General features: G+C 50.1%; 1 protein-coding gene and 1 pseudogene across 4 annotated transcripts in view; both read right to left on the bottom strand.

Annotated features, from left to right (window-relative positions):
- Window positions 1–17,334, bottom strand: part of HNRNPR (heterogeneous nuclear ribonucleoprotein R) — a 362,080-nt gene that overhangs the window by 52,811 nt on the left and 291,935 nt on the right. For all 4 annotated transcript variants that reach the window (XM_085647803.1, XM_085647801.1, XM_085647802.1 and 1 more), the window contains 2 exons: window positions 9,111–9,260; window positions 8,864–8,985 (listed from right to left, as the gene is read on the bottom strand). In XM_085647803.1, the coding sequence (XP_085503929.1) occupies window positions 8,864–8,985; window positions 9,111–9,260 (272 nt within the window). The remainder of the gene's footprint in view (window positions 1–8,863; window positions 8,986–9,110; window positions 9,261–17,334) is intronic.
- On the bottom strand, window positions 13,520–13,672 carry LOC146857303 (large ribosomal subunit protein eL39 pseudogene; annotated as a pseudogene).

The following is a 17,334-nucleotide window of genomic DNA, read 5'->3' as shown; positions in this document are numbered from 1 at the left end:
CAGAACCTTTGACTACCCGGTCAGTGAAATGTCGACGCTCGTATGTGTTGTGTTTCTAAAGCTGCCGTACCTCCGGGTTGTCGGCTGAATAGCTGTGTCACTGATTTGCAAAATAAAGGTTTTGGAAAAAAAAAAAAAAAAAAAAAAATATTAGTTATAGAAAAAATGGAAGCGATTAGCTTTTGTTATATGTGCGGGTCAACAGGGAGAAAAAAAAAGCATTTGCTAATGATGTTTTTGTGGAAATGTGACGGCTAGTAAGTAGCTCATTATATGTATACTCCACCTGTGCTACAATTTTAGTTGTCACGATTGCTCTTGGATTTTTTTTTTCTCTCAATTGTGGATTTCTGCAATAAAAAGATTTAGAAGTGATAAAAAGTGATGGGGGCGTGGCTAGCAGCCGACGCGAATGGCGGCCGCCTAAGCGAGCTCCGAGCCCCGCATGTAAACTCTACTGATCCCGTGCCATCCACGAAGCCTGCACTGCATCTAACTTACACTGTACAGCCCGCTGATCTGCCCGTGGTGGTTCCCGTTCTGATTGGTGCTGCGGTGATCGGCTAGAGTCATCCTGGGCGGCCGCCTGAGGCAACAGCGACAACGGCCTGGAGAGCTGCTGTGTGAGCCGGGGAGCGGTGGTGTGCACCGGTGAACGGAGCGGTTCGGACTGGCGCCGGGGAGGCGGCTGCCCACCAGCTCGGCAGCGCGGATTGCGTCAGGCACTGGAGGGAGAGTAATCCAAGAAGTGACGGCGGCGGAGGCGGGGGTGCCTGGGCTGCAAATCGAGGCCCCGGCTTTTGGGCCTGTGGAGTGGTGCCTTCCTCCGCCTGGCCACAAGGCGCCGTAGGCGCCGCCGGTCCCCTGGGAGCAGCTGAGACGACGGCGTAAACTGAGTGAGGGACGGCGGAGGCCAGATCTGCAGGGTAGGGTCCCGGCTCCGGTGCCCGAGCGGAGGGCCTTCCCTGGGGCGGGTCTGGCGCGGCGCGAGCTCCGACGCGGGATGGCTACTGCGCTCTCAATCTAGGGCCCGGCTTCTGGGCCTGCGCACTGGTTGCCGATCCCTGGGTGGCCCTGTAATTTGTTATATTGCTACTGGACCCCTATTGCGGCTTGCTGTGACGCCGCGGCGACGGCGACCACGGCGCCATAGCTTGTTCTGCCGGCTGAGGCCCTGATACCCTGGCGCCGACGGTGGGGCCTTCCCTCGGCCGGCCCTGGGGAGCACTTGACATAGCTGGCGTTGCTGTACTGGACAGCGCACCGGGAGACGCTGAACAAGAGGCTTGCTAGGCCTGGGGTTCCGGGAGAGGTGAGAACACTCGCTGCCTGAGGTGGTGCCGGGCTGTCATGTCGGCGTGGATGGCCCTGCCTGATGGGACCTGCGGATTCCGATGATAGAGAGCGGGGGCTCACAGGCGGCGAGGAAGACGGCCGCAGAAGCGCCGCCTGAACTTACCACTTCGACATTGTTTTCGCTCTCTGTGTGGGATGGCTGGGAACTGAGGTGACAGGCGGCTGCCAGAGGTCACAGGTGTTACAAGAGCGAGGGGGCCGCTGTGTGTGCTGTAGCCTCAACAGCACTCTTGGGAGGTAATAAAGGGTTCTCACGCACACCCTGCGGCAGTGCACCGGAGGCCGCATTTTATCTTACTGGCAACCAACCGGGGCTCGAGACCACGAGCCGGTGAGTGCCTATAGTTCGTTGGTTACCCGCGCTTTGGCCCACACCCGGCGGGGGATGCCCGCACCGATGGCAGCAGGAGGCAAAGGGACCAAAACAAATGCGCAGAAACAGCTGGCCAAGTTCGCCCGGACGGACGCCGATGATCTAACTGGCACACGGCCAACGGAGAAAGACCCGTCACAGCATGGCTCCGAGCGGAGGCCGGAGCCCACACTACATGATGTCATGGCAGCGATAACCGGAATGCGTGCCTCATTGGACTCGGTGACTGTGGAGGTTTCCTTGATCAGGGCTGACCTACGGAAGATGGATGAAAAGGTTCAGGACCTGAAGACGGTAACTGCCGCCCTCCAAGTGGACACGTCAGCGCTGCAAACTCAAATGGTTGACATGCAACAGAAGCAGGACAGAATGACCAGGCAGCTGGACGACTACGAAGGTTGTGCGCGTCGCAACAACGTGCGGATCTTGGGTATTCCGGAACGGGAGGAGGGGCAGGCGGTGGACCTTCTCTGTTGAACGGGCGCACAGGGTGCCCGGGGGCAGGCCTAAACCCGGGGCCCCCCGCGCCCAATCATTGCTAAAATCTTCAACTACAGGGACAGAGACAGTATCCTTCAGGCAGCCAGGGTTGGTCCCCCGTTAAAGATAGGCAATAGCGAACTGGCCTTTTTTGCAGATTATACTGCCAAAGTACAGGCCCAACGACGAAGTTTCCAGGCAGTGAAGTGTGATCTACGAGACCGGGAAATCAAATATTCAATGTTGTTCCCAGCGAAACTGAGGGTGGAGTCAGGTGGGACCACATGGTTTTTCGAGTCCCCGGAGGAGACGTGGGATACACACTGGCAAATCCCAACGGCTGACTGATGGCCGCCCGCTGCCGCAGAGGTCCGGGGCCCCGAGGGTGGGGGGCCAGCCGGCAGATTCGTAACTACTGCGCCGGAGGAGTCACCTAGAGGGTCGCATCTTGGCCTGCTCGGAACTGGCTGCGGGACAGGTAACAGTGGGTGAAAACCCTCGTAAGACCTACAATGGCGTTACTAACGATGACAGAGGGTGCTGGAACTCTGTACTGGAGGGTTGGTAGGGGGCTGGACAGGTGACACTTATGGATGGCACTGTATAACCATTGTGATATGACCATGCGGGGGTGGAGCAGCTGACCCCGCAACTTTTTTGGGGGGGGTGAGAGGCACTCTGCCGTGTTGGGGAGTGGGTAGTTCTAAATCCAAGGGCAGGGGGGCAGGGAGGGGGCGGGGTGAAATCAAGGGGAGGAGGTTCACAGGGTTTTGGTTTGTTTGAGTTGTTACGGGGTAAGTCCCCCAGCACAGTTAGCTTCTATTATCAGGAAAGCATTAAGATTTTATGCAGGCATGAACCAGCACCAGAACACCAGCTACCATTGAGGTCGCAAACACCACTGATACACCGCAGCACTAGGCGACACTACCTCAGTGATGATTGGGGGTGACAGATGTGAAGCTTTCCGTCCTTGCCTGGAACGTCAATGGGATGGGGGATAAGATAAAGCTGGGGGTGGTACAACAGTACTTGAAGCGCCAATCCCCTGACGTGGTCTTATTGCAAGAGACACACCTGGTTGGAAACAAAAGCAAAGCCCTAACGCGATGGGGATATAAACTTTTGGTACACGCAGAGTACACTACGGGCTCCCGGGGGACGGGTATCCTAGTCAGAAAGAACCTAGCCCTGATTGTGCACCGGACGTGGGCAGACCCCCAGGGTAGATTTGCTGTTCTGGAAGCTCAATGGGAGGGGCGGGCGTTAAATATAATCTCAGTATACCTTCCACCGGCCCTGGGGAAAGAAGCCCTAGTGGACCTGGGTAAAGTGATTGTTGACCTCCCCACAGGCACCCTGATCATGGGCGGGGACTATAACCTCACGGTTGACGACTCCACGGACAGACACTCACAAAGGATTGGAGGTAAAGTGAGCAGGCTTATGCCGGACTTTCTGGCTGCTATGGGCCTAATCGACATTGGGCGAGATACACACATGGCCACTCCGCAGTTCACTTACTACTCTAACGCCCATAAGAGCTTGTCCCGTATCGACTACTTCCTGACCTACGCGGCTACGCAGGGGGGGGGGGTTTCTCTCTCCCGGGTCCTTCCACGGGGGATCTCCGATCACTACCCGGTGTGGATTGAATACACGCATTGGGAACGGCAGCCTAGACCCACGATTGTAATAGACCCTTGGCTATTAGAGATACCGGATATCAAGGAAGACCTACGCGTTAATACCAAGCACTACTTTGACGAAAATCTAGGATCAGTAGACTCGGCATGTACTATATGGGAGGCATTCAAGGTGGTGTTAAAAGGGCGGGCCTTGGCACTAAAGACTGGCTATACTAGTAATAAGCGCAAAACGATTCTCCAGCTGGAGGATGAGCTTCGACACTGGGAAACTGAGTATGCAGCCGAGCCCACTGACGAGACACTACACCGCCTCACACTCAAGCAAAGGGAGTATAGGATAAAGGCGAGGGAACACATGATGATTAAACACCTCAACACGCAACACAGGCTCTATGAACTAGGAGGCAAGGCGGGAAAGACATTGGCGTGGCTCGAGAAACGGGATCAGGGGGACAGATGGGTGCAGCGAATTGTTTTGGCCACCGGGGAGACTGCTACGCACCCAGAGGACGTAGCAGAGGCGTTCGCAGACCACTTTGAGGGAGTCTACTCCCCATCTACCCAGTATACAGCGGAGGACTCCAGACAGCTCCTTGTAGACAGCGATCTCCCCACCCTTTCGGACCACGATAGGCAGGCCTTAGATAGCGACCTCTCAGATAAGGAAATTCTCAAGGCGATAGCCCAGGTTCGCTCGGGCAAAGCGATGGGGCCCAACGGCACACCTATTGAATTCCTAAAGGTGATGGGCTCGCAAATAGCCCCTCACCTTCGAGCCATGTACAATGAAAGCTATGTAACTGGCCGACTCCCCTCAGATCAACACCTGGCCACCATAGTGGTTATTCGTAAGCCTGGGAAACCAGGTGACCGCTGCGGATCATATAGACCAATCTCCTTAATCAGTGTAGAGGCTAAGGTACTGGCGAAAATACTGGCCACAAGGTTGGTCGGGGTCATCTCTACCTTGGTACACCCGGACCAGTCCGGTTTTATGCCAGGCAGAAATACGACGCTGAACATTCGCAGTCTCCAAAACGTACTGGCCCGACAAAACTACATAGCGGAAGACGCGGCGATTATCTCCCTAGACGCCTCAATGGCGTTTGACTCTATAGAATGGCCATACCTATTCGAGGTGCTAGCGAGGTTTGGGTCCTAAGTTCCAAGCATGGGTACGGCTACTCTACGAGGACATATGGGGCAAAATACGGGTCAACAACCACACTTCCCGAGCCTTTCAGTTACGAAGAGGTAACAGGCAGGGCTGCCCGTTGTCGCCGCTGCTGTTCTCCATCATGCTTGAACCACTGGCGGCCTGGGTTCGTCGGGATGTAATGGTGAGAGGGTTGAGATGGGCGCCGGATCTGGAGGACAAAATATCACTGTACGCAGATGATATCCTTCTCTACCTTGCATCCCCATACCGGTACATCAGGGCAGTTCTTGACATATTCACCAACTTTGGGAAATACTCTCGATACGCGATTAATTGGACCAAATCTACACTATATATGCTCAAAGGGCAGTTGCCCCCCCTCCCCCCGGTTTCAGATTAGTGGTGGCTGAGGAAGGGTTTCGATACTTGGGAGTATATGTTACCGCAGATCCGGCCCTGTTCTGCAGCCGCAACCTGGCCCCCCCGCTGGCCCGACTGAGATCCGATGTCGAACACTGGCGGACACTGTCGCTCTCCCTGGAGGGTCGAGCCGCCCTTTTCAAGATGCTTGCGCTCCCATGATTCCTCTATATCCTCCAAAACTGCCCACACAGGGTTCCGGATACCTACTTTACGGCGGTAGAAGGTGAGGTTCGTTCACTACTGTGGAACGGAGGCGCCCCCCGAATATCGCTGAAAAAACTCACTAAAGGCTGGTATGATGGTGGCATAGCCTTGCCAGACTTGAAGCTGTATTATTGGGCCTCACGGTTGGTGGTGATTAATCATTGGCTGTATCGACCCCCCGACGACCCAGCATTCGGGCTTGATAAATACCAGACTGGTCGAGCGGGATATCTGGGAGCGCTTTACTCCACGGGGAAAAAGCAGGCATATATAGGCCCCATGTCCCATACCATTGACATCTGGCGCAGAGCGAATTCTAGATTGGGGTGGGCAAATGTCCTCACGAAGGTGACGCTGCTGTGGCAGGCCCAAAGACTTGGTTTGCTGTGTTTTCAGCCAGGGTTCGACAAGTGGGACCTAATCGGTATTTCAAAAGTCGGGGACTTGATAAAGAAAGGGGCCGTCCATAGCTTTGAGGAACTGCAGGCTACTTACCATATGGCGCAGGGTGAAATGTTTCGCTACCTCCAGGTTCGGCATGCCCTTCAAACAGCATTCACGACCCTGCACGATATCCCTGACTCCTCACCCCTGGAGGACAGACTGTTGGATGGGCAATTGCACTCGAAGGCCATATCTCTAACATACAAAAAGCTTTGTGACAACCTCCCTGATACCTTTGAGGCGCTTCGAGAGACGTGGCAACATGACATAGGACCCATAGAGGAGGAAGACTGGAGGGAGGCTTTGATGTCTCCTAGGGGTGCGGCAATCATCCTCCGATATCGACTGATCCAACTCAAGGTTCTGCACAAGGCCTATATCACGGGGGTGGTTCTTGCGCGTATAGGTGCTAGGGCGGACTCCCTCTGTATTCGAGGGTGTCACCAGGAGGCCACTTTCTATCATATAATATGGGAATGTCACACGATCCGATCACTCTAGGAGGGGGCTACAACTAAGCTCCAAACCGCACTGGGGAAAACCCTGACCCTCACGCCTCGGGTGGGCCTACTGAACATATGGGAGGATACAGACCTCACAGAAATAGAGCAGCAGATGTTAACGCTGGGCTTCACCCTGGTCAAGCGGGAAATAGCACGCCATTGGGGGGCCGTGGGGGCGCCATCTGTACGCACATGGGTTCAGGAACTAGACAGGTGTATGGTGGCTGAAAAGGAAGTCTTTATAACCCGGGGGTGCCCTAGGAAGTGGGAAAAGAAATGGAAAGCATGGAATAGGTACAGAGGTTCCCTATGTACGTCCCCGTTAGTGGATTTGAAAATGCGACGGAAAGACTTTAAGGATGTGTTGAAGCAAAGAACGTAATTCACTGTATGTTACTCAGAAATGTGTTCTACGTTGCTGCTGATGCTAATGTGATCTTGTATGTGCAACTGATAAAATCAATAAAATGTTTAAAAAAAAAAAAAGTACACGGTACAGAAGCCATGATCAGGCCAAAATACACATGTGCTTATGAGACAGTGTTTTAGTAGGATTACAGCTGCGTTCTAGAATAGCTAACTAGGTCAGCCTAAAACAGAACTTTCACGGGTTTTTATGTGGTACATTATGGACTACTGCAAATTTTCATCCTCTACATTACCAACAATTTTTACAAATTACGGTTGGAGCCCCGACAACTATGCTTAGATAAATCTACTAAGTCCCATTAAATTATATACATCAATAGAGCCACCCCACAGGGAGCGCTCTGAAAATCATAAAACAACCTCGGAGTTAAATCATTTTTTAATGTGCACCACTGCCCATTAGGGCCCCCCATCTAGTATTTTGCAATTTGGGCCCATCTAGTATCATTATAAAATTACATTCATGAAATGTTCTCATCTCGTTTTAAGTCGATCCCTAAATAGTCAAATGCTTCAGTCTCCAGCTTCAGTCTCCATTCTAAACATAAATCATGTTTGTGGCACATGGCACAATGAGTTTGTCGGATATAGTATGCGTCTTTAAGGTAATACTGAAGCCAACTGATAAATGATAAAATGTGCTACAGACCTCCAGCAGTCGCACAAAGGAATAAACTAAGCTTATTTGCATACAATGAGATCAAGTCTTCCAATTCAGGACACCATCTACTCAAACTAACCTATCTCTGTTTTATTGGTAAAACCATAAGCTTGTTGTATTTGCAAAGAGATAAAGGACTTCCCTGCGTCATACCTCTATTTAACAGGAAGAAGTGTGATAAACCCCCCCATTTAGTTTAACAAGAGGAGATTCAAGGCACATTAATTCTCAGCAAGATTTTGTGGTCCAGTTCCATTTTCATAAACAAAGACCACTAAGCTAAAAGCATTTTCTACATCTAAAGTCAGAACTATTATCAATGTAATCACCCATCACTACGTACCAAGAAAATGTGATTTTTTTAAGACACAATCAAGCACCTCTATCTCCTCCCTGAATAACATGGCCTGCAGCATCCTGCAACCAGAGAAAATTATGATGGATTCTTTCTTGTACCTCATAACATGGCTAACTGGGACTGTAAATTAGCTATGCCCACTGAAGTGGAGGCCAGGTATTGATGGCATTTCAGATGCTCCGTACAAAGTCAAGCCTTATTAGGCCATGTTGATTTAGATCAAAAAGGAGAAAAGGGTAATAACATGGACAGTTTTTGATCTACATCTAAAAATCTAATGTTTAAGCAATGTTAACTATGGCAACACACAAAAGTAGGAGATATCAGAAGGCCATTAACATGTAAACTTATTTAGTATAAATTATGTGGAGAGTTTGATCACCTTGCAAACTTATTAACATACCTTTAAAGGGAAACAATTACAACATATAAGTGTAGGGCAACTTACAGAATTATGGAAGTACAGAATTTAGTGACTGGAATTCTAGCTATGAGGGTACAGGTTAAGATTTCTACTGTTTTTATGGAAATATGTCACAAGGGTAAACCATAGCACCTGAAGCTTACAACATTTTATTAAAAACTATGTTATGCAACAACAGTGCGAGAAACATGTTGGCTAGAGGTCAAATTCAGTTATCTTATTATGTCCATGGCTGAGAATCTATACAATGGACTACAGTAGAGAGAAATGCCTTTCCTATGCTCCCAGAAGGACTAATATAGGTTATGTAAAACCCTGAATACAGCCCCAGGATTAGGACCCATAGCATAAGTATCTCATTTATTCTAAATGTTATGATAAGAAACACATGTTTACTTACGGTGAGCTTCTGGTGGCTTGACGAGCAGCTTGACGTTCTTTTCTTTTCTTGTCTGGTGGTTTAGCTAAGACTATTTCAATGTGTTCACCTTCTAAGTTTTTCCTATTCATTTCAGACATTGCCTAAACAAATCAGAAAATATTTCTAATAACGGATTCAAAATTAATACTTTTTTTTATAATGCACTTTTAAGTGAAGCATAAATCACGCACATCAAATTCAGATCCTCGATAAAAAGACTGGTTACCTTAACTGCTGCATCTCGCTCCTCAAAATGCACGAAAGCATAGTCCTTTAGTTTTTTCACCCTTTCCAGTTTTCCAAACGCTGAAAAAGCTTTTTCCAATATTTCTTCTGTCACTGTAGCAGCCAAATTCCTCACAAATAACACTTTTACCTGATAAAATAATTGTAAGGAATTGTAAAGCAATTTAGCTTAACATAAAATGGGAGAAACAAGATCATGTGAATACAAGTCATATACAAATTTAAAAAAAGTAAATTCCTTTCAGGGTATCATAGTTTTACTTTCCTACAAAGGGCAATATAAGATTTTGTATTAAAATGATGCATGAGAACTGAGCAAAATCAGCCAGAGAACCCACAACATCCCATAAACAGGAAAAACCAGCAAGTGTTTACTTTAAATACACACATTACAAATCATAAGTTTAGACAATCAGCAGGACACACTACAAAAAATGACTTGCTGCATATTCATCCTTGTGCAGTCTCTCAATGAGCTTCACTCATATCCAGTCACAAGTACTCTATTCATATGGTACAACGGAAAGGGATGAGTGGGAAACTGATAATTACATTAACACCTACCGAACAAGCAACTGCAATGTAACATTAATTAAAATCTCAAAGTGCAGGCTTTCATTTTCAAGTAGCAGAGGGCAGCAAAATTTGAAGCCTTAAAGTGTCAAATCGCAAGATTCTGTGTCTGGAGTGGAACATGCTAAACGAGGAAATCTGGGCACAGTGGTAACTTAACATGGATAGATGGGCGTTTCATAGCAGTAGTGAGTACCACAACTAACAGGTCTATGTGGGAGCTAGTTGGATTAGCTTCATTGGCGTTTACCACATAATCCCTACATACTGAATGAGCTGTAGTGGGAGAAAAACAAATGCAAATATTCCTCACCAGCTGATCTATAAAGCATTGCCCACTCATGGTGGGTTCCAAGAGGAAACGCCTTGGCATCTTGCATGCTTGTGTGTGGGAAATGGGTATTAGTGAAAGTATAACTGGAGCACATGGACGTTATATTATGTGTATATGTAAAGTGGAGTATCACCCGCGAGGGTAACCTGGCGCTGACCAGGTGTGTGCGCCTAGTTCTACGTATGATAGGTTGATTAATAATCCAGGTCTTCAGCTTTTTGTGGAACTTAAAAAGGAGAGGAGGTAGCTCCAATGTGAAATGGGAGGCCAGTCCATGCTTTAGAAACAAAATATGAGAACACCAATCCTCCTGATCTGGTTCTGTGCATGTGTGGGATGTGTGTGAGGAGAAGTTTTGCGAATCGGAGGTGTAGGAAGACGGCTCTGTATATGCTATACCAAAATGAGGTACAGTGTGCACTGAGTCCAGTGGCACCACAAAGGTAGGCAGAGGTAAAAGATCGCACCTTATTCTCTATTTGTGGTAGTGTGGGTGAGCAGTAAGGCTTTATCAGAGGGTATTTGTTGTACACACTCAAAGACTGAACTCGGACCAATTTGGATTTGTATAAAAATATTAGTTATTTTATTTTCTAGCACCAAGAGACCTGGCACAGGTAAGTCTAAATGGTACGTTTCAAGACAGGATGAATAATACAATCAAGCTGAATGAAAACGTCTGTTACAGGTTTGTAAATCTTTTCAATACAGTGGAAATTACTGTTAGATTACTTTATGGATTACTTTTTCTACTCAGTATGATATACCTAGATATCAGACAGGGACATTTGCTGGAGAAAAGGTAAGTAAAGCAGTTTTTAGTTATTTGCAGTTTTTCAAATTCTCATACAAAGCCAACTCCACACTCGAAACAATTTAAGAAAAGCAGTCAATGCAATCCTATGGAAGGAAATTGAGTTTTCGGTTTACAGGTAAGTAGTCATTTGTAGGAGTTTGTATTCTGGGGTTAGAACCAGGGTACCCCCAGGGTCAAGGAGGCACTCTTTATACACCCTAAGCAGCAATAGGACGGCCGGGTGCAGAGTGCTGATGCCCAATGTTATTCAATGGGGGATAGGGGCCTCCGGTTGGTGGCTGCTCACGAGCAGACCACAAGCAGGGCCGGACCGTCCGTAGCAGACACCGGGCATTTCCCCGGTGAGCCAGAGGCTGGATTTTTTGCCTGTGGGGACCAGTTTTGCAGCAGTGGTGCAATAGCATCCCCCTGTAACAAAAGCGGAGTGGTGCCTCTTGCTAGCATGAAGGGCCATCGAGTAGAAATCTGCCAGGGTTTGTTGCTGTTCCTAGTCCGGCCCTGGCCACAAGGATGTGGGAGCAAAGCTCCTGGCATTAGGCTCTGGGCAAAGGGGGATCCAAGTTAGCACCCAAAGTACACCCACAGCAGTAGCTGGATGCAGGGTGCTATTTTGGCGTAGGGTGCCCTGTTTATTTCAATGGGGATTCTCTGGTTGCAACAAAGACTGCAGGCTTGGAGATTAATATCTTCCTGGAGGTGACCACCGGTTGGAGAGGTAAGTTGGGATGCTGGGACACCATCAGTTGGGCTACCCAAGGCTTTAGGACATCAGGTGCAAGTGTGTCTTAAGGCGTTGGATTTTCTTACCAGCTCCAGTCACGGTCAGGTGGATCCTCCAGAAACAGGCTGCAGGCTTTGCTTGGAGATTCGAGGCAGGTCAGATCACCAGATCTTAAGTCAGAATTGCAGTGGAGATCTCCTCGTGGTGTTGGGCCGTGGGCGTCGGGTGCAGACTCGGGGTTTTGGCTGGGGCCAGAGTCTGTGGGTGAGCACATCCAGTCCTCACAGGAGACAAAATCTTTGGTTTGGAAGACAGGGCAGGTCCTCTGGGTTCGAGGTTTTTGCTGGAGCCGGTTCGAGAGGGGGACAGGCCGGTATGGCTGGGGCCAAGTCAGTGGGCGTCCTCTCCTTAGTTCAGCACGGCTGCTTCAGTCCTTTTCTTCTAGTTGATTCTTGTCTGAGGAGGCAAGGTTCGGGGTTTGTCCTGAATACATGATTTAGGAGCGTTACAGGCAAGTAAATGTTGGGATGGGTACACACTATTATGCCACCCTCCAGTGGGAAGGGGGGCATATGCCTCACTCTGGATGCCTGCCCCCCCCCCCCCGCGAAGTCTATAAAGCTTCCCCTTCGTGGACCCTGCCCATCCTGCTGGAGGGGGTTGGCACCTGGTGCCAGGATGTGCATTGTTTCAGACCCAGAGGGCAGCAGGCTCTCGACCCAAGGGTCAAGAAACAGGTCTGGTGGTGGCAGCTGGCGAGCAGCCATTCAGCCTGGACACGAGTGTTGGGTCATTTTTCCAGGGTCATCTCGAAGATGCCCTCTGTGTACATTTTAAATTAAATCCCACACTGTCATTTGTGTGAGTTTAACATGCTGAGAAGTTTGATACCAAATTTCAGTTTTCAGTAAAGCCATTATGGTGCTGTCGAGTTCGTAGTGACAAACTCCCAGTACCATATACTCTTAATGGCAATACTGCCCTTACAATGTCTAAGAATTGGCTTAGACACTATGGGATACAGGGTTCATGCACCGGTACCCTCACCACTGGTATAGTGCACCCAGATAGCGGGGTGGCTGACCTATGCCAGGGCAGCGGGTTGCAGGCATGGCACACAGGGATGTGGGCCATGTCGACTTCACTTGTATCTGCACCAAAATACGCAGCCTGCAACAGCAGTGTGTGGATATAAAGGTACAGGGCCTCTAAGGGTGGCACAATATGTGCTGCGGCCAATTGAGGCCTTACCTGGTCACAGTGCCCTGGGTACAATTTACAAGGGACTGACCTCTGGCCAAAGAGTGCCAATTGGGGTTTGTTTTCACTGCAGTTTAGGGAAAGAACATAGGCCCTGGGTACCTGTCTGGCAGGAACCCAGGGCACACTCAGTCAAGGTACATCATCAGTTTGGCAAAAAGGGGGACCAACCATGCAAAAAGAGGGCAGTTTCTTACAGGAGGTGTCTAGGTGGTTGGTGGAAGGAGATACAACTGTTCAAGTAGGCGAGGCCTGAGTAGTGTAGTGTCGTGAATGCTTGTGCAAAGGTTTGGAATTGAGCTCCCTGAAGTATGGTTTGATGAGAGTTCTGTGTGGGATGTTGAGGACAAGTCTGGCTGCAGAGTCCTGGATGGTCTGTAGTATTCTAGTGAGAAGCTTGATAACCATTTAAAAATCTGACTCAGAATCTTCAGGGTATGGAAGTAGAATGCAGTGAAGGCGTGGACTTGTGCAAAAAAATTTTTTTTCCCCCACCAGGTTGAGTTTATTTTATCATATTGATTCCACAATCTGCAACAATGTTCATATTTATGCCAGTTATTGTAGCCAAACATTTTTCAGGTTCTAAGGAGCAAACTTGAGTAGAGGCATTGGGAACCTGCCACCAGAATTACATTGGTTCTTTGACTTCCGGCAGGTGTACAAGAAATAATTTGCCACCCATTAGAACAAACCCAGCTTGGTCCTCCTCGGATGTCTTCTCTTGGAGTTGCACCTAATCCTGTTGCTGGTTTTCATGCAAATCCACGGAGGAATAGGCCTGTTCTGCTTCTTAGCGGGGAACCGTTTGATCTTGAACATCTTGTGGGAGGACATGGTGAAAATCTTCCACCCGGTCACCACAATGGCAGTGCAGAAAGAGTGTGGACTTTTCTGTTGATAAATATTCCGAGGTTCCTGGCGTGGGTCCAAGTTCGACTGGACACCATTTGGAGTCCCCATGGTGAGGTGTTCTTGCCAAAGATCACTACTTCTGTCTTGTCGGTGGTAAGCTTGAAAAAGCTTGCTTTCATCGAACTTGAAACTTCAGAAGGTGAACTTATTTCTTGTATCGAGAATCTTTTCAGAGGGCCAGAATGAGTAGCGTGTTGTCTGCGTAGAAGAGGATGAGGACATTGAAGTGTAAGCTGATGATGCTAGTCAGAGGGAACACACATGCCTTGAAGAGAGTGTGGCTGAGGTATGAACCTGATGCACTCTGCATCAGAGTCTTGGGGCTTCCGAGGGGGTGAGGTGCTAGGCTGACAGCATGCGCTCTATCCATTAAGGAGCAGATCCAGCGGGTCCTTGGGTGCCAATCACATGCAGACATTGTGAGAAGCTGGGTTACTGTTGCAGACCCCCTCCCCCGTGAGAAAGTGCCATCTTTCTTGCATGGTATGCCCCCACTTTTTGCTGAATTGCTGATGTAGTTTGACTGAGTTTGCCCTGGGCTCCTGCCAATCAGGTACCCAGGGCCTGTGTTCCTTCCCTAAAACTGCATTGAAGCCTAAACCCAATTGGCATCTCTGGCCACATGTCAGCCCCTTGTAAATGGTACCCTAGGTAACCAGGGCTCTGTGACCAAAGGCGTCCCCTAAGGACTGCAGCAATTGCGGTGCCACCCTTAGAGGCCCTGTACCCTGACACACACACACACACACAGTTTCAAATGAACAAGTTACTTACCTTCGGTAACGATGTATCTGTAAGAAACGTTAGATTCCTCACCTTAGAATATCCCCAGGCGTCAGACTGGATCCGGAAGATTTTGTCAGCAATACCCCTTGCGCGTCGCTAGGCGTCGTCTGCGGCTCCGCGTCAGTCGTCGGCGTCGGAATGACGGAGTACTTAGACGCCGCCCTCGCGCGCTGACGTCAGTTCTTGTACATAGCTTTCCGCGCCAGGAACGCAGAGCCATGCAAAGACCGACACTGGTGCCAAAAATAAAATCTAGGGGCCTGAAAAGGATAACCTTAACCCTAGATGTCAGTACGCAGAACGGGGAGGATGGGTGGGTCGGTGAGGAATCTAACTAACTAATGTTTCTTACAGATACATCGTTACCGAAGGTAAGTAACTTGTTCATCTGAAAGAAACACGTTAGTTAGATTCCTCACCTTAGAATAGATACCCAAGCAATACCATCCCCGGTGGTGGGTCTGCGAACCGAGATCACACCAGAAAGTCCTGGAGGACAGAACGGCCAAAGAAGCCATCCCTCCGGACTTGGCTGTCAAGGCAATAGTGCCTGGCAAACGTGTGTAGCGAAGCCCACGTCGCCGCCTGACAGATGTCCTGCAAAGGGACACCCCGTCCCAAAGCAGTAGTAGCCGCTGTGGCCCGAGTAGAGTGGGCGCGCAGTCCAACAGGAGGGTCCTTTTTTGCCAAGGAATAACAAATTTTGATGCACAAAACGACCCACCGAGAGATGGTCAGTTTGTGCACAGCTTTCCCCTTCTTAGCACCCACGTATCCAACGAAAAGTTGGTCGTCCACCCGGAACTGCTTTGTACGGTCCAAATAAAAGGAGAGCGCACGTTTTGGGTCCAGACGGTGGAGCCTCTCTTCCTCTTTGGAAAGATGCGGAGGCGGAAAGAAGGTGGGCAAGGTGACAGACTGCCCAAGATGAAATGGAGTCACCACTTTCGGAAGAAAGGAGGGACGAGGCCGAAGGACAACCTTGTCCGGATGAACAGAGAGAAAAGGAGGCTTTGAAGATAAAGCCTGGAGCTCACTCACCCGTCTAGCCGAGGTGATGGCTACCAGAAAAGCAGTCTTAAGCGTCAGCAGACGAAGAGGACAATTATGAAGAGGCTCAAAGGGAGCACACATAAGAAATGTGAGAACAAGATTCAAGTCCCACTGAGGCATTACAAAAGGGACAGGAGGAAACGTGTGAGTAATGCCTTTTAGAAAGCGTGTAACTACAGGGGACTTGAAAAGAGAAGGCTGATCAGGAAGCCGCAAGAAGGCAGAGATGGCAGCAAGATAACCTTTCAGGGTGCCCAGGGCAGAGCCCTGCCGGGCCAAAGAAAGAAGAAAGAGGAGAACCTCAGAAAGAGGGGCGGAAAGGGGATACACAGCCTTTGCTGTGCACCATGCCACAAATTTGTTCCACCGGCAGGCGTATACCGTCTTTGTGGAGGGACGCCTGGCTGCCAGAATGATATCACAGACTTCAGGAGGCAAGTCAAATGGCATCAACGGCCGCCGCTCAATCTCCACGCATGGAGGTGGAGGCTGGACAGGTTCGGGTGGAGGACCGTCCCCTGCTGCTGCGACAGAAGATCCTCCCGAAGGGGCAGACGTATCGGAGGATCGGTCAACATACTGAGTAACTCGGGATACCAGTACCTTCGTGCCCAATCCGGAGCCACCAAGATGACTTGGGCCCGGTCGTGCCTGATCTTCTTCAGCACTCTGGGCAGAAGTGGTATAGGCGGAAAGGCGTACAACAGACCGCAACTCCACTCGTGACGAAAAGCGTCGCCGAGCGAGTGCCGCCTTGGAAATTCGTGTTCTCTTCGGTGGCGAATAGATCTAACCAAGGCTCTCCCCACTGCTGAAAGAGACCTTGCGCCACTTCGAAGTTCAGACGCCATTCGTGATCCATCATGCACCGGCGGCTGAGTTCGTCTGCTCTGGCGTTCAGAGAGCCCGCCAGATGTTGAACCACTAGGGTGACGCCCTGGTGTTCCAGCCATGTCCAGAGGCGCAGAGCCTCCTGACAAAGGGTCAACGACCCCACCCCGCCCTGTTTGTTGCAATACCACATGGCGGTGGTGTTGTCCGTGAACACCTGCACGACACTTCCCCTGACCGAGGGAAGGAAGGCTTTCAGTGCAAGTCGGATCGCTCTCAACTCCAACAGGTTGATGTGGAGGCGAGACTCCGCCGGAGACCAGAGGCCTCTGATCTCCGCCTCTCCCATATGGCCACCCCATCCCAGGAGGGACGCATCCGTCACTACGACATGCTCCGGTTGGGGAAGGGAGAGGCTCTTGCCCTTGACCCAATCGCGGTCCGTGAGCCACCACTGCAACTGCTGTGCAGTGCCCTCCGAGATCAAGACATGGTCGGACAGGTTGCCGTGATGCTGGGCCCACTGAAACTTCAGGTCCCACTGCAGAGCCCGCATGCGCCGCCTGGCGTGATGCACTAGTAGGATGCAGGAGGCCATCAGCCCCAGAAGCCGCAACACTAGCCTGACCGAAACCCAGGATAGAGGCCGAAAGATGGGAATCAGGGCCTGTATATCCCGGACCCGCTGTTCCGGTGGATGGACCCGGAACTGCGCCGAATCGAGAACCGCTCCAATGAAGAGGAGCTTCTGAGAGGGACTCAGGTGTGACTTTGGCACGTTGATGGAAAATCCCAGCAAATGCAGGAGATTCGCCGTAGTCTGGAGGTGGGAGACAACTGTCTGGGGCGAGCCCGCCTTCAACAACCAGTCGTCGAGATAGGGGAAGACTGGAACCCCTGATTTGCGCAGATGA

Source organism: Triturus cristatus, chromosome 3_2, assembly GCF_964204655.1.
Source record: "Triturus cristatus chromosome 3_2, aTriCri1.1, whole genome shotgun sequence".
NCBI lineage: Eukaryota > Metazoa > Chordata > Amphibia > Caudata > Salamandridae > Triturus > Triturus cristatus.
Note: the sequence above shows the minus strand (reverse complement) of the source record. Positions and strands in the feature narration are given on the sequence as shown.